Raw genomic sequence first — 14,912 nt, 5'->3', positions numbered from 1 at the left:
GTCGCGCCCGTTTCCTTCCCCTACCTCCGGCCACCGGGAGAGTCGAACTGGGGCCCCAAGTGGGGGAGCGCTGGCCCTGGGACACCTTCCTCCTCCTCCTCCTCCCGCGGTCGCGGCGGGAGAGCAGGTGGCCACCCGCACAGGGATACTTGGCTCGCGCCGGGCGAGCAGAGGTGGGCCCTGAGGAGGCCCGGGCCGGAAGCGGTGGCTGTCATAGCTACCGGGGGTCCAACCGGCCCCGCCCCCACAAACCGCAGATTTGGGAGAGGTCCAGACCGGAAATCGTTGTTTCCATAGTAACCCCTGAGCGGGTTGCCTGGGAGCTGACCCGTTTTCGTCTCTTTGAATCTCTGCTGTAGCGTCATTTCTAATGCAGATCTAACAGATCCTGGACTGACTCCTGCCATGATTCCCGGGAAATTCCGCTCTGTTTCTGGCCGGGCTACGAACAACGTAGGTTGGGTGTCCTCCTTTCCCTTCTTTCCATTCGCATCGTCCTTTCTGTGGCGTCTTTGTCCTGGTGATGTGTGATCGGGGCTAGGATGGCTGAGCCTTAAGCTATTGTCTGGCCGCGGCTCGAGGTTCGAGCACCGGGCCCAGGCACCTGAGGGTGTTAATATTGTATGATGGGGTTCAGCCTCGTCCCAGATCCGCGCTTCCCAGGAGGTGGAGCTGATCTGCTGTGAAAGCCTAAGGTTCATTTAAATTCCTTTCACTAGTCAATTCATTTTTTTAGCTTAAGAAAATAATTTATTATTAATTGACGCTCCCAACTCCTTCACCTTTTTCACTGAGATATTTACTTAGGCCTGAAATGGCAAGTGTCTAGATCCTGAGGTGCTAAGTAGAGGGTTAAATTGCTGCAGACATTTTAGAAAATAAATCACAGTGAAACCTTTAATTCTTAGTTGTGATTTTATTGTTTTCAGCAAATCCTCAGAACATGATCATATAGCAGAAACAAAGAGCAAACATTCTATTTGTTGTATCTTTATTTGTATTATTTTGGGGAGGAGTGTGTGTGTGTGTGTGTGTGTAAGATAACATATTTTATGGTTTAATTTTTACATTGCAGGTGAACTGTGGGCTTCATCTGGTTATTCAAACATCACCTTTTCCTGAGAAAAACAAAGTAAGAAATAGCAGCATGATTTAAAGAGTAAAGTCTGAACTGGAAATTTTAAGTATATTTATTTTAGTCTCCACTCTAAACCTATTTTTTTTTCTGTCTGCATAAAGCCAAAAAAAAAAAAATCCCCCAAAACAAAAACCAAAAATACCACAAAACCACCTCTTTTAAAAACTGAATCTTATTTCACCAATTGCAAGAGGTAAGGTTTTTGTATTTTGTTTTTTATATTTAAATATTTCTTAAATCAGGATCTTTCTTAAAATTGATGGGACATTGTAGTTTAATTGGGAAAGTCTTTTTCTTAGTAATGGGTAAAGGTGTGTTTTACTACTGATGGAATCTTATAATGGATAAAATGTAATAATTTGGAGGGGCATATCTATACATTCCATTTAAAATCAGGGGAGGAAAATAGATTTGTAGTGGAAATATATTAGGCTTAATGATATTTAGAAGTTATGATATGAAGATGAGATTTTTTTCTAAACAATTTTACCATAATATCTCTGGTATTTCCGTAATTTCTGGCTTTTCATTTGATTTTTCAGGTACACATTTTTCTTTCTCTCCTATCTAACCTCAGCATTCAAACATACCCACCTCCCCATAATTGTATCAAGACAGAATATAATTTTTCTCCTTTGAGCAAGTTCTACACCTCAAAACATCACAATTCATTTTTTTTCCCCTGAAGAAAATGCTTAATAGATGTGGAGGAACTCTAAAGGAAAGGGCAGAGTTTATAGATAACAGCCCGAGGAGGGTCAGGAGGGGCATAAGAAGGGTGGATGGAAGGACACAGTTAAGGAGGCAGCAGTTGCTTACATTTTGTGTATGAAAATGAACACTTGGAAATTAGACCATTTGATCATCTTGAATAAATAACAGTTAGCTAGATTAAGTGAAAACATTCTCTGTTATAATTGGCCTTAATGGATTCCCTCCAAAGCTTTGCTAATTGATCTCATTGGACAAATCCTACCATTATAATGTGTTTCTAAGAATGATGTACCTCATTCCAGTTCTTTCCAAACAATTCATTTTCTCTTATGTGGACATAATGTTTTAAGAAAACACCTTTAGCTCATATAATTCATAAGAAGATAATTCAAATGCTATTATAATGTTTATAGTATGGGTGAATCAGAAGCATCATAATTCTTTTAAAATACATATTTAAATTATTTTGTGACTAATCATGAGATGTTTGATTTTTTTTTCAGTTCTATCAAATAATTTAAAATAAATTTAGAGAAATCCCTTGTTAGAAGGTTTAGGTATATAATTTTATTATGTTATAATTGAACTCTTAAAGGAATTCTAGTGATAAAAACTGATTGTTTTCCAACAGAATTTAGTTTTTATTTATGTTTTTCCTTATGTTTGTGAGAAAATGATTCTTTTAATCATTGTATTTGTGGTGAGGGTATGGAGGAACTGGAAGTGCCTCAGGGAGCATGGTTTCATCTGACCACATAAAATTGACTCAGATTGTATGTGTGTGTTAAAATTCACATAACATAAAATTTACCATTTTAATCATTTTAAATTGTACAAATCAGTAGTATTAAATACATTCACAATGTTGTGCACTCATCACTACTGTCTACTTCCAGAACATTTTATCACCAAAGGGGTGTCCCTGTAACCATTAAGCAGTCACTCCCCATGTCCTCTACCCTACCCCATTGGAAGACACAAATCTGCTTTCTGTGTCTATAGATATTTTTACACTTTAATGGTGAAGGTGTGACAGATGTTTCCTCTCCCCACTTGCTACCTCACTTCCCCTATTCCCATCCCCTCCCCAAACCTTCCATATAAGTTCTTTGGTTAATCTCTTCCCTTTCTCCCCCACTCTCTCCTCTGCCTTCCCCTTTCCCTCTGAAATCATGCTTTCATTGTCTTTGGATCTATTTTGTCAATTGATTTTGTTCATTAGATTCCACATATAAATGAGATCATATGATATTTGTCTTTCTCTGACTTCCTTATTTCGCTTAGCATAATACTCTCCAGGTCCCTCTCAAAGGGTAATAAATCCTTCTTTTTTACAGTTGCATAGTATTCCACGGTGTAAATGTACCATAGTTTTTAAATCCATTCATCCACTGATGGGTACTTGGGCTGTTTCCAGGTTTTAGCTATTGTGCTGCTGTGAACACAGTGGTGCATATATTCTTTCTGATTGGTGTTTCAGGATTCTTAGGATATATTCCCAGAAGTGGGATTGCTGGGTCAAATGGAAGTTGGATTTTTAATTTTTTGAGGAGACTCCATACTTATTGTTTGTTGATTTATTGATGGTAGCCATTCTGGCAGGTGTGAGGTGGTATCTCATTGTTTTAATTTGCATCTCTCTGGTGATTAGTGACATTGAACATTTTTTCATATGCCTCTTGGCCATTTGTATGTCCTCTTTGGAGAAGTGTCTATTTAATAATGTTAATTCTACCAATCCTTTTTTTAAAAAAAATATATTTTTTATTGATTTCAGAGAGTAAGGGAGAAGGAGAGAGAGATGGAAACATCAGTGATGAGAGAGAATCATTGATTGGCCGCCTCCTGCACACCCCACACTGGGGATCGAGCCCGCAACCCGGGCATGTGTCCTTGGTGGAAATCAAACCCGGGACCCTTCAGTCCATAGGCCAACGCTCTATCCACTGAACCAAACCGGCTAGGTCCTCTGCCCATTTTTAATTGGGTCATTTGCTTTCCTTTTGTTGAGTTGTATAGTACTTTCTATATTTTGGAAATTAACCCCTTATCACATGTATCATGTTCTTCTATGCAGTAGGTTCCCTTTCAATTTGATGCTAGTTTCTTTTGCTGTGGAGAAGTTTTTTAGTTTGATGTAGTCCCATTTATGTTTTCCTTTGTATCTGTGAAAATTTTGTTTCATGAGATGTCTGATACTTTGCTGCCTATGTTTTCTTTTAGGGTTTTTATGGTTTCATGACTTAAATTTAAGTTTTTAATCTATTTTGAGTTTATTCTTGTGTATGGTTAAGTTGTGTGATCTAGTTTTATTTTTTTGCATATACATGTCCAATTTTTGCAACACCATTTATTGAAGACATTATCCTTATTCCATTATATGCTCTTACCTCCACTGTCAAATATTAATTGAGCATAATGGCTCAATTATGGGTTCTCAATTTCTGGGTTCTCTGTTCTGAAATATTGATCTACATGCCAGTTCTTGTGCTAGTACCAGGCTGTTTTGATTACAGTGGCTTTGTAGTACAGCTTGATATCCAGTATTGTGATCCCTCCAACTTTGTTCTTCTTTCTCAAGATTGCTGCGGCTATTAAGATCTTTTTTAGTTCCATATAAATTTTTGGAGTATTTGTTCTAGATCTGTGAAATATGCCATTGGTATTTTAATAGGGATTGCATTGAATCTATAGATTGCTTTGGGTAGTATGGACATTTTAGTAATGGTTAATTCTACCAATCCATGAACACAGTATATTCTTCCACTTGTTTATATCTTCTTCTATATCTTTTATCAACATCTTGTAGTTTTCTGAGTACAGGTCTTTTAGCTCCTTGGTTAAGGTTATTCCTAAATATCTTAATTTTTTGTTGTAATGGTTAATGGAGTTGTCTTTTTAGTTTCTCTTTCTGAGAGTTCATTATTGGTGTATAAAAATGCCATAAATTTCCGAATGTTAATTTTGTATCCTGCTACATTGCTGTGTTCATTTATTAAATCTAGTAGTTTTTTGGTGGAGTCTTTAGGGTTTTCTGTGTACAATATCATGTCATCTGTGAATAATGACAGTTTTACTTCCTCCTTTCTAATTTGGGTGCCTTTTATTTTTTCTTCTTTTCTGATCACTGTGATTAAGACTTCCAGTACTATCCTATATAATAAAAGCCTAATATTGCCAAGTGTCTGGTTGGCCATTCAACCAATCAAAGCGTAATATGCTAATGTTATGCTAAGGCCACTCAACTGCTTGCTATGACATGCACTGACCACCAGGGGAAGACAATAGACTGGTTGACCAATTGCTATGACGTGAACTGACCACCAGGGGGAAGATGCTCTGACTGGTAGGTTAGCTTGCTGCTGGGGTCTAGCCTTTGGGACTGAGGGAGATGGGCCAGACATGCCCTGGAGACCTTCCACAGTCCCTTCCTGGCTGGCCAACCTCCCATGTCCCTTCCCGGCCCCGATTGTGCACCAGGGGGTCCCTTGGCTTGGCCTGCACCCTCTCGCAATCCGGGACCCCTCATGTCGGAGAGCTGGTTTTGGTCCAATCCCGGAGGCCAGGCCGAGGGACCCCACTGGTGCACAAATTTGTGCACTGGGCCTCTAGTGTTGAATATGCACGGTGAAAGTGACATTCCTGTCTTCTTTCTCTTCTTAGGGGGAATGCTTTTAGTTTTTGCCCATTGAGTATGATGTTGGCTGTAGGTTTTCATATATGGTCTTTTTAAAAATATATATATTTATATTGATTTCAGAGAGGGAGGGAGAGAAAGAAACACCCGTGATGAGAGAGAATCATTGATTGGCTGCCTCCTGCACACCCCTTACTGGGTATTGAGCCCACAACCCGGGCATATACCCTTGACTGGAATTGAACCTGGGACTCGTCAGTTCTCAGGCCAACGCTCTATCCACTGAGCCAAACCAACTAGGGCCATATATGGTCTTGATTATGTTGAAGTATGATCCCTCTATTCCCACTTTGCTGAGGGTTTTTATAAAAAACTGGAGGCCCGGTGCCATGCACAGATGGGGTCCCTCGGCCTGGCCTGCGCCCTCTCGCAATCCGGGACCCCATTGGTGCATGAATCCGTGCACCAGGCCTCTAGTATGCATATAAGATCTTTGGTTAATCTCTTCCTGCCCTCGCCCCTCCCCCCTTCCCTCTGAGATTCATCAGTCTGTTCCATGTTTTCATGCCTGTGCATTGAGCGTCTTCCCCCTGGTGGTCAGTGCACCTCATAGCTACCAGTCAAATGGTTGCTTAGGTTTTTATATATATAGTTGGGTTTTGGATTTTGTCAAATGCTTTTTCTTGTATCTATTGATATGATCATGTGGTTTTTGTCTTTCAATTTGTTTTTGTGACGTATCACATTTATAGATTTTTGAGTATTGTACCAGCCTTGCATTCCTGGAATAAATCCCACTTGGTCATGGTGTATGATCTTTTTAATATATTGCTGGATCCAATTTGCTAATGCTTTCTTGAGGATTTTAGCATTTATGTTCATCAGCAAAATTGGCCTGTAATTCTCTTTCTTTGTATTGTCTTTATCTGGTTTTGGAATTAAGATAATGCTGGTCCCCTAAAAGAGCTTGGAAGTGTTTCTTCCTCTTGGATTCCTTGGAATAGTTTGAGGAAGGTAAGTGTTAGTTTTTCTTTGAATGTTTGGTAAAACTCCCCTGTGAAACTGTCCAGACCAGGGCTTTTGTTTGCTGGGATTTTTTTGATTGCTGCTTCAATTTCATCAGTTTTATTGGCTTATTCAGGTTTTCTGATTATTCCTGATTCAGTTATGGAAGATTGTATTTTTTCTAGGAATTTGTCCATTTTGTCCAGGTTTTTCAGCTTGTTGACATATAGTTAGTTGTTCATAGTATTTTCTTACAATTCTTTATGTTTTTGTGGTGTCAGTTGTTACCTCACCTTTTTGTTTCTGATTTTATTAATTTTGATTCTCTCTGTTTGCTCCTTGATGAGTCTGGCTTAAGGCTCATCAATCTTGTTTATCTTTTTCAAAGTACTAGCTCTTAGATTCATTTACCTTTTGTAGTGTTTTTTCATCTCTATGTCATTTATTTCTGCTCTAATATTTATTATTTCCTTGTTTCTACTTACTTTGGGCTTTTCTTGTTCTCTTTCTAAAATAACTTTTCTTGTTTTGTGAGTTAGGCCTTTAATGCTAGGAACTTCCCTCTCAGGACTGCTTTTGCTGTGTCCCATAGATTTTGGGTTGTTGTGTGTTCATTTTTGTTTCTATGAACTAACTAACTAACTTCCTTCCTTCCTTCCTTCCTTCCTTCCTTCCTTCCTTCCTTCCTTCCTTCCTTTTACATTTATTTTTAGAGAGTGAAAGGGAGAGAGGTGGGGAGAGGGGGAGGGAGAGGGAGAGGGAGAGGGAGAGGGAGAGAGAGAGGGAGAGAGAGAGAGAGAAGAACATTGATGTGATAGAGATACATGCACTAGCTGCCTCCCTTAAGCTTCCTGAATGAGGTGTGGGATTAAAACTGTAACCCAGTAACATGCTGTTGATCTGGAATCCAACCCACCACCTTTCCGTCAGGGACTGACAGGTTAACCACTGAGCAAAACCAGCCATGGCTGTTTCCATTAAGTGTTTTATTTCTTAGTTGAGTTCATTGGTAACTCATTTATTGTTTAATAACATACTATTTAGTCTCCATGTGTTTGAATGTTTTTTAGTGTTTTTATTGTGGTTGATTTCTAATTTCATGCCATAGTGATCAGAGAAGATGCTTGATATGATTTCAGTCCTTTTGAACTAGTAGAGACTTATTTTGTGTCCTAACTTGTGGTCTATCTTTGAGAATGACCCATGTGTAATTGAGAAGAATGTATATTCTACAGCTTTGGGGTCAAATGTTCTGTAAGTGTCAATAAAATCCACCTGATCTTGTGTGTTATTTAAAGTCTGTGTTTCCTTGTTGTTTTTTTTATCTGGAAGATCTATCCAGTATTGCCAGGGTGTTAAAGTCCCTTACTGTGACTTCTATAGGTTTTCTTATTCTCAGTTATTCATAAATGGAATTATACAATTTTTGGCATTTTGTGTTTGGATTCATTCACTTAGCATAATGTTTTCAAGGTTCATCTGTATGTTGTAGTATGTGCCACTTACTATATGTTATTTTGTACTTATCTTCATTACTTACTGTTAAGTTCTTACCCAATTTTTAAAAAAATGTTTTTTAGGTTGAATTAAGGCTAAATAAAGAAACACCATCATTCCCTGGTCGACTCTTACAACATGACCTTGAAAGAAACTACTCAAGTAGGCAAGGTATTGTCAATGAGTAGAGATCAAATATGGTTTATCTTCTTTGAGTAATATTGTTTAACATTATTGAATTTCTATATTCAAATAGACTTGAATTAAAAATGAAATGGTTATTGGTTACCAAATTGGTTTGATATTTACTTAAGTCAGAATTTATTTTATATACACAACATAATAGATTATTCCCAAAGCAGAAAAAGATGTATTTTAGTTTGTGGGTGGGCTATGTATAAGAGAATGGGAAGGAATCTTCCAAATACTTTATTGGAAGTAGGAAAAATGGCTAATTAGTGAAGGTAAGAGTATGGAAACATTCTTTAGAAAATAAGGAAACAGTGGGAAGAGTGGAAAGTTAGGAGTGAAAAAGAAACAATCTCCCTTAGTAATGAATATAATTATAGTTATTATATCAAAGGCCTTAAACTTTAGTGTGCATCACCTAAGATCTTGTTAGAAAGTGTATTCTAGCGCTCCACTTGCCCTTTTCCACTTACCCATTCTGATTTTATAGGTCTTAGGTGGCATATATAAATGTATATTTTAATAAATGAAACAAGGGTTTCTAACAGATATGGTTTGTGGACCACACTTTGAAAAATACTGCCTTATTTGATCTGGCTATATTTCTGAAGTGTATTTTTCAATTTAAGGAGAAAATTCCAATATTATATTTGAGTTGTTAGTTGGTTGCTAATAACTATTAGCTATTGGTAGTGTGTAGTATAGTACAGAATCCTATGTACAGTATCATCTCCACCTCCTAGAAGTTTGTGTGAGAGGACTGATTAGTATAGGCCTCTCTAGATTATTCATTTCATTACTGCATCAGTATGTGGCAACTTTGAATATTTGATTAGTTTTCACTTTTTTTTTTAATTTTTGGACTTTCCTCATGGGCCCATGTAATCTGACATGATTTTTCTCTTTCCTATATCCTACACTCTTGCCTTGGCCAATTGCTTGGGCATGACATCAGCCTAACTGCAGTTCCACAGTGCAGGAAACATCTCTCTTGCCTTCTTTGGTTCGGTTGAATACATATTTATTGAGTATGTAATGTGCCAGATACTGTATTAGGCACAAAGTTTTACATGTAAAGAACCTGAAATTTCTCAAGTAGGATTTAAAAAATATTTTATTGATTTGAGAGGGAGGGAGAGGGAGACAGAGAAATATCAATGATGAAAGGGAATCATTGATTGGCTACCTCCTGCACCTACCTCTTGCACATCTCCTTCTGGGGATTGAGCCTGCAACCTGGACTTGTGCCCTGACTGGGAATCAAACTGGAACCTCCTGATTCAGAGGTCGATGCTCATCCACTGAGCCAGACTGGCCAGGCCATCAACTAAGATTTTTGATGTTTGCATTGTGAACTTCCTTCACATTTTTTATAACAATATCTTATTTTTTTTACAAATTATGAGTAAAAAATACTTTTCCAAGCTATTCTCAAGTTAGAGGGGGAAGTTGGTATACAGATTTGTGAATGGCTGGCCACGTAAATTTATTTAAGTTGTAAAGTATTATTAGGTGCTTGCTAATGAGGAAATAATATGGAGGCACTGAATTTTGTGAACATGAGAGATAAAGTCTCATATATAAATAATGACCCATAAATTCAAATTAATTATTTAGGGAAAAATAAACCTATTTGTTTTTTATTAAAAGATTTTATTCAAAATCATTCTCTGTGACAGACTACTCATTTGTACCTAGTTGTTTCTAAATGTACCTCCTCCATAGCTTCAGGCAGTTTCATGTAAAAAAGTCCACATAGTATATAGCTGTCTTCTTGACTTTTGCTCACAATTCTACCTTCAAAGGCATAAAACTTTGGAAAAATTATAATTAGCACTTCATCAGAAAATGTTTGGGGATGACTGTTTAATAAACTGCATCCTGATATCTAATCATTATAATTGGCTTTACCCCATTTTTTATTTTTCAAAATTAATTGAACTTATCTATATATAGTTGACCCTTGAAAAACACTACTTGAAACTGTGTGGTCCACTTATGCATGGATTTTTTTCACTAAAATATGCAGTTGGCACATTGTATTTCTGGGTTGTGTATATGCGGATTCAACCAACCATGGATGGAAGAGTATTTCCACCCATGGTTAGGAATCCACCTATACTGAGGGCCAACTGTATGCATTGTTCTGTGCCATCCTATATAATAAAAGGCTAATATGCAAATTGACCAAATGGTGGAACGACTGGTCGCTATGACGTGCACTGACCACCAGGGAACAAACACTCAATGTAGGAGCTGCCCCCTCATGGTCAGTGCACTCCCACAGGGGGAGCGCCGCTCAGCCAGAAGCTGGGCTCACGGCTGGTGAGCGCAGTGGTGGTGGCGGGAGCCTCTCCTGCCTCCGCGGCAGTGCTAAGGACCCCTGGGGGAATATCTGCCTTTCGGCTTAGGCCCGCTCCCCAGGAGCGGGCCTAAGCCAGCAGGTGGACATCCCCTGTGGGTCCCAGAGGGCACAGGCCGGGCTGAGGGACCCCCCCACCCCAGTGCATGAATGTCATGAATCGGGCCTCTAGTTTTATATAAGGGACTTGAGCATCTATGGATTTTGCTATCTGCAGGGTTGGGGCCCTGGAACCAATCCCCCACAAACACCAAGGGATGATTAAAGATTTTGAAGAGTCAAAAATTATACTCAAATTTTTTACTGCATGGGGGTCAGTGCCCATTACCCTCATATTGCTCAGCATACTGGTAAATTAACCAATTGTACTCTCAGTCCTAAGCAATGAAACTATATGTTTTAGTTAGACTAGTTAGTCTAAAACTTGGAATGTGATTTCTTTTAGGCTTTTTTAGAATATTGTTTAAAGTTAACCCTGATATCCTTGAGATTTTGTAAGAGTCAGATAGTCCAGGAACTACTATACAGTAAAATCTCAGTTAAATAGACCTAAGTGATCAAATCCCTTAATTAAGAATTCTAAAATGTGAATATAGAGAGGAAGAAGCAATGCTTAACTTTTTATTTTATATTTGTTAATCTTCCCCTGAGGATATTTTTTCCATATATTTTCTAGAGAGAGTGGAAGGGAGGGGAGGAGGGAGAGAAGGAGAGGGAGAGAGAGAGAGAAAGAGAGAGAGAGAAAAAAACATCAGTGTGAGGGAGTCAAATTGATTGGTTGCCTCCCACATGCTAGGGGTCGAATCTGCAGCCCTTGACTGGAATAGTACCCGCAAACCTTCCGTGCACGGACCAATGCTCTAACCACTGAATAAAACCAGCCACATATATGACCATGAATTATATCAGCCAACCTCCCACCCATCTATTCATCCATCTTTCTTTCCATCCATCCACTCATCCATCTCTTCATCCATCCATCTATCCATCCATCCATCCATCCATCCATCCATCCATCCATCCATCCATCCATCCATCCATGTATCCATGTATTTAGGGTCAAGTGCAGTAAAGATTCTTACCAAATGTTGAACATTATTCCTCTAAACAGCTGTGAGATTCTAATTATTAAAAAATTCTTTCAACAGTTTTACCCTGATTTTCTTTTTTAACAGAAATACTATATACAAAATAGATTTCCTATTAACTCTTATGAAATTGGAAAATCAATTAATTTACTGATTTCCTATTGAATTTAGATTTTTCCAAGAATATAAAAATATGAAATGAGGTCTGTTTCTCAAGGAGCTTAGACATTTAATTGGGAAGAGAAAGGCTGCATATCTGGTAAATTAAATAGTGGTATATGAAATAAACAACAACAGGAAATATTTCCATTAAAATTTTGCTATATAGTAATGCAGTTTATATGTAGGATGAAACATCCCATGTATATATATGGGATTGTGATACACATATATTTGTATATATGTGGGTGTTTATATATCCACATAAATAAGTGGATGTTTCAACACAGATCACTCTGGTCCCCAATCATTTAGAGGATCTTGTTTGTGTATTTTGAGGCTTTTCTACCCAATCATTCTCATCTCTTGCTAATTATTGTAAGCCATATATTACACTGATTGTGATAGTAAGCTCATGGGGATAGTGATTATGACAGGAGCTGAAAAGGGTGAAGATAAAATTCCTTTACTCATTGAGTGTAAATAAAATTTACTGTTTTACTGCCTATACATCCCAAATCTTACAAAATTTAAATCTGCCTCTTAAACTGAGGATTAGCTTGAAGTCTTGGCAAAAGAATTTAAAAAACCTAACTGCTGTTAATAAGAGAAATCAAGGTTGTCTATTGTTTGGAGTTTTTGTTTGTTTGTTTTTATATGATTTGTTAATCCTTTATAGTTAATCCTTAGACTAGTTTTTGTTTTTATTTCCAAATCAGTTTAATTGAATGATGGTTGCTTGGTATCCTGTTAGCAGCTGGTCATGTCACAAAACCAGGTCATTGGTGAACATGATGTCAATTTAGAATGCTTGTGATATTTCATGATATTTAGAAAAGTGGGTGTGAGCACAAAATATTGTTCAGGAAGCTAGGTGTGTGATATTTTGGTTTATACCTTTCATACCTGGAGAAGCTATCAAATACCATTGCTTTCTAGCTCTTTAATGTGATTTCAAGTTGTCATCATATTGTCTGATGGTCTCCCAAAGAGTATGTTAACTTTCTATATTTAGTTTTATTTTTTTCCTTATTGGTCAGTTTAAGCAGCAGAATTCTGTGGTAATTTTAAGTTGTATTTTACCGCTTATTGCTCCCTTCAACATCAAGTGCCACTTTCAGGAAATTTGCTTTTCATAGAAGAAAATACAATAGAATTCCTCTGGTGTTCAAACTGTCTCCTTCAACCCATACTCAAATCTTACCTCATTTCTGGAACTTTCCAGCATCTCTTCTTGAACATTCTACATGCTTCTAGATCTTTAGATTATATCTTAAGATCCACCTTCCGTCAAACCCATCTGTAACTATCTTGATTAAGTGAAAAATAATGAGACACATTTATGTGTGAGGATACCGTTAGGTTTTATTTTTTTATTCTGCATTTTGTGCATGTTCTTCTAAATAGTTTATTTATTTCATATGGGTTTGCCCACTAGATTGAAAGCTACCTAATGGGAGGGATAACATATAACAGCCTAAAAATGTCATGGGGTTGTCATATACCCTGTGGCTCATCATTAGAAGTGTATAAAATTTGTTGACATCCACTTTGATTCTACGATATTCTCTATAATAGTAGCTGAGCATACAAAAAAAGTGATGATGTGAGGTTTACATTTGCTATCCAAAGTACTTTCTCTGTATGCCCTGTAGTAAAGTCATATATACTATGTAGCTTTGTGATAAACTTTTTGATATTTTGAAGGAGATGGAAGAGTAATAAGCCCTTCACCTCGTAATAAATCATCATGCATCTCATCCACAGCAAACGTGACAGAACTAAATGGGCTGGACATGAAAACTACCATGAACTCCTTATCAGCATTTGGAGATTCTTCCATTCAGATACCTTCCAAGTCCAGAATCCGGCAGGGCTGTCATAGTGCTGGCCCAAATGTATCTGGTAATGAGGGACTATCATCTCAGTTATAAGAGAGTTAAAATTTAGTATTAGGTGTCAGCATTAAAAGGGATAAAGATAAGTTTGAGGAAGAAAGAAACAAACTCAAGTTTAGTAATTAACTTCAAACATGGAGAGCTATAGAAACTATACTTTCTAGAAAAGATATTTTTAGGTGCCAAAGTTCTCCAAATTTAAGCTTTTAAAGGTTTTCTTAATCAAGTAATTTGTATATATATCATTTTCAATAGGTGATCATATTAATTTGGTGAGCTCATCAGTGTCATCATTTCACATTCTCCAGCGTTCTTCTGAAGAGAAAATTCTTTACTCAGACAGACTGACCCTAGAAAGGTGAGGACAATTTATTATTTTTTTGACTAGATAATACATAGACATGGTACAAGATTTGAATGGTATAAAAGTCTCCCTCGTCTCATTCTCCAACTATCCAGTTCTTCCACGTGAGAATAACCACTGTTATCAATTGTTTATTTATCCTTTGAGGGGTATGAGGAGGAATTTTATACCTATGTAATGTAAAATGAAAGAGTACTAAGTAATTCTGTAATATGACCGATGAAAATGGATTTTAGGATAGCAAAAGCTTTGCAATATAGTCGTCACACAGGCTACTGGGCCCTGTTCAGTTGAATCCCCTGTTACCTCACTGGCCTCACCTCCTCCCAATCTCTCCTTTGCTCACTCTGCCTCCTTGAGTACATCAAGCATGCTTACATTTTTAGGGCTTTTGCCCTTACTGTTCTCACTTCCTTTCCTCCTTTAGGTTTTTACTCAAATGTCATCATCTCAGGGATGGCCTTCTCTGGCCACCCTCTCCAAAATAGTAACCCCGTTCACCCTGACAGTCCCCAGCTCCTTCTCTGCTTCATTTTTTTTTAGGTATTATCACTCTCTAATGTATTAAATATTTTACTTATCAAGTTTATTATTTGTCTCCTTCTACTAAAATATAAACTCTACAAACACTAGGAGTTTTTTGTTGTTGTTGTTGTTCAGTTCTGTATTCCCAGCACCTAGAATAGAACCTGGGACAAAATAGGCTCTCAATAAAATTTTTTGAATGAATGAATATACTTAGGACTTGATCTTCATCATTAAGTCCAGGAAAGTACCTGCAATAGAATAGTGGATGAAGGATCAACCCTACCTTAGTGCTATAATCAGCAAAAAAAAAAAAAAAAAAAAAAAAAAAAATCA

General features: G+C 37.5%; 1 protein-coding gene across 6 annotated transcripts in view; it reads left to right on the top strand.

Moving 5' to 3' along the window:
* The first annotated feature begins 8 nt into the window (after positions 1-8).
* Positions 9-14,912, top strand: part of LRRC49 (leucine rich repeat containing 49) — a 183,322-nt gene continuing 168,418 nt past the window's right edge. Inside the window, exons 1-5 of one of the 6 annotated variants that reach the window (XM_005870241.2) lie at positions 9-453; positions 1,076-1,132; positions 8,075-8,162; positions 13,557-13,694; positions 13,943-14,045. In XM_005870241.2, the coding sequence (XP_005870303.1) occupies positions 406-453; positions 1,076-1,132; positions 8,075-8,162; positions 13,557-13,694; positions 13,943-14,045 (434 nt within the window). In that variant the 5' untranslated portion in view covers positions 9-405. Of the gene's footprint in view, positions 454-1,075; positions 1,133-1,248; positions 1,332-6,471; positions 6,504-8,074; positions 8,163-13,496; positions 13,695-13,942; positions 14,046-14,912 lie in introns of those variants that run through there. The other 5 variants (XM_005870240.2, XM_005870243.2, XM_005870242.2 and 2 more) reach the window with 5 other exon arrangements.

This window comes from Myotis brandtii, unplaced genomic scaffold, assembly GCF_000412655.1.
Source record: "Myotis brandtii unplaced genomic scaffold, ASM41265v1 scaffold315, whole genome shotgun sequence".
Lineage (NCBI taxonomy): Eukaryota > Metazoa > Chordata > Mammalia > Chiroptera > Vespertilionidae > Myotis > Myotis brandtii.
This window is presented reverse-complemented; position numbering and strand designations above follow the sequence as displayed.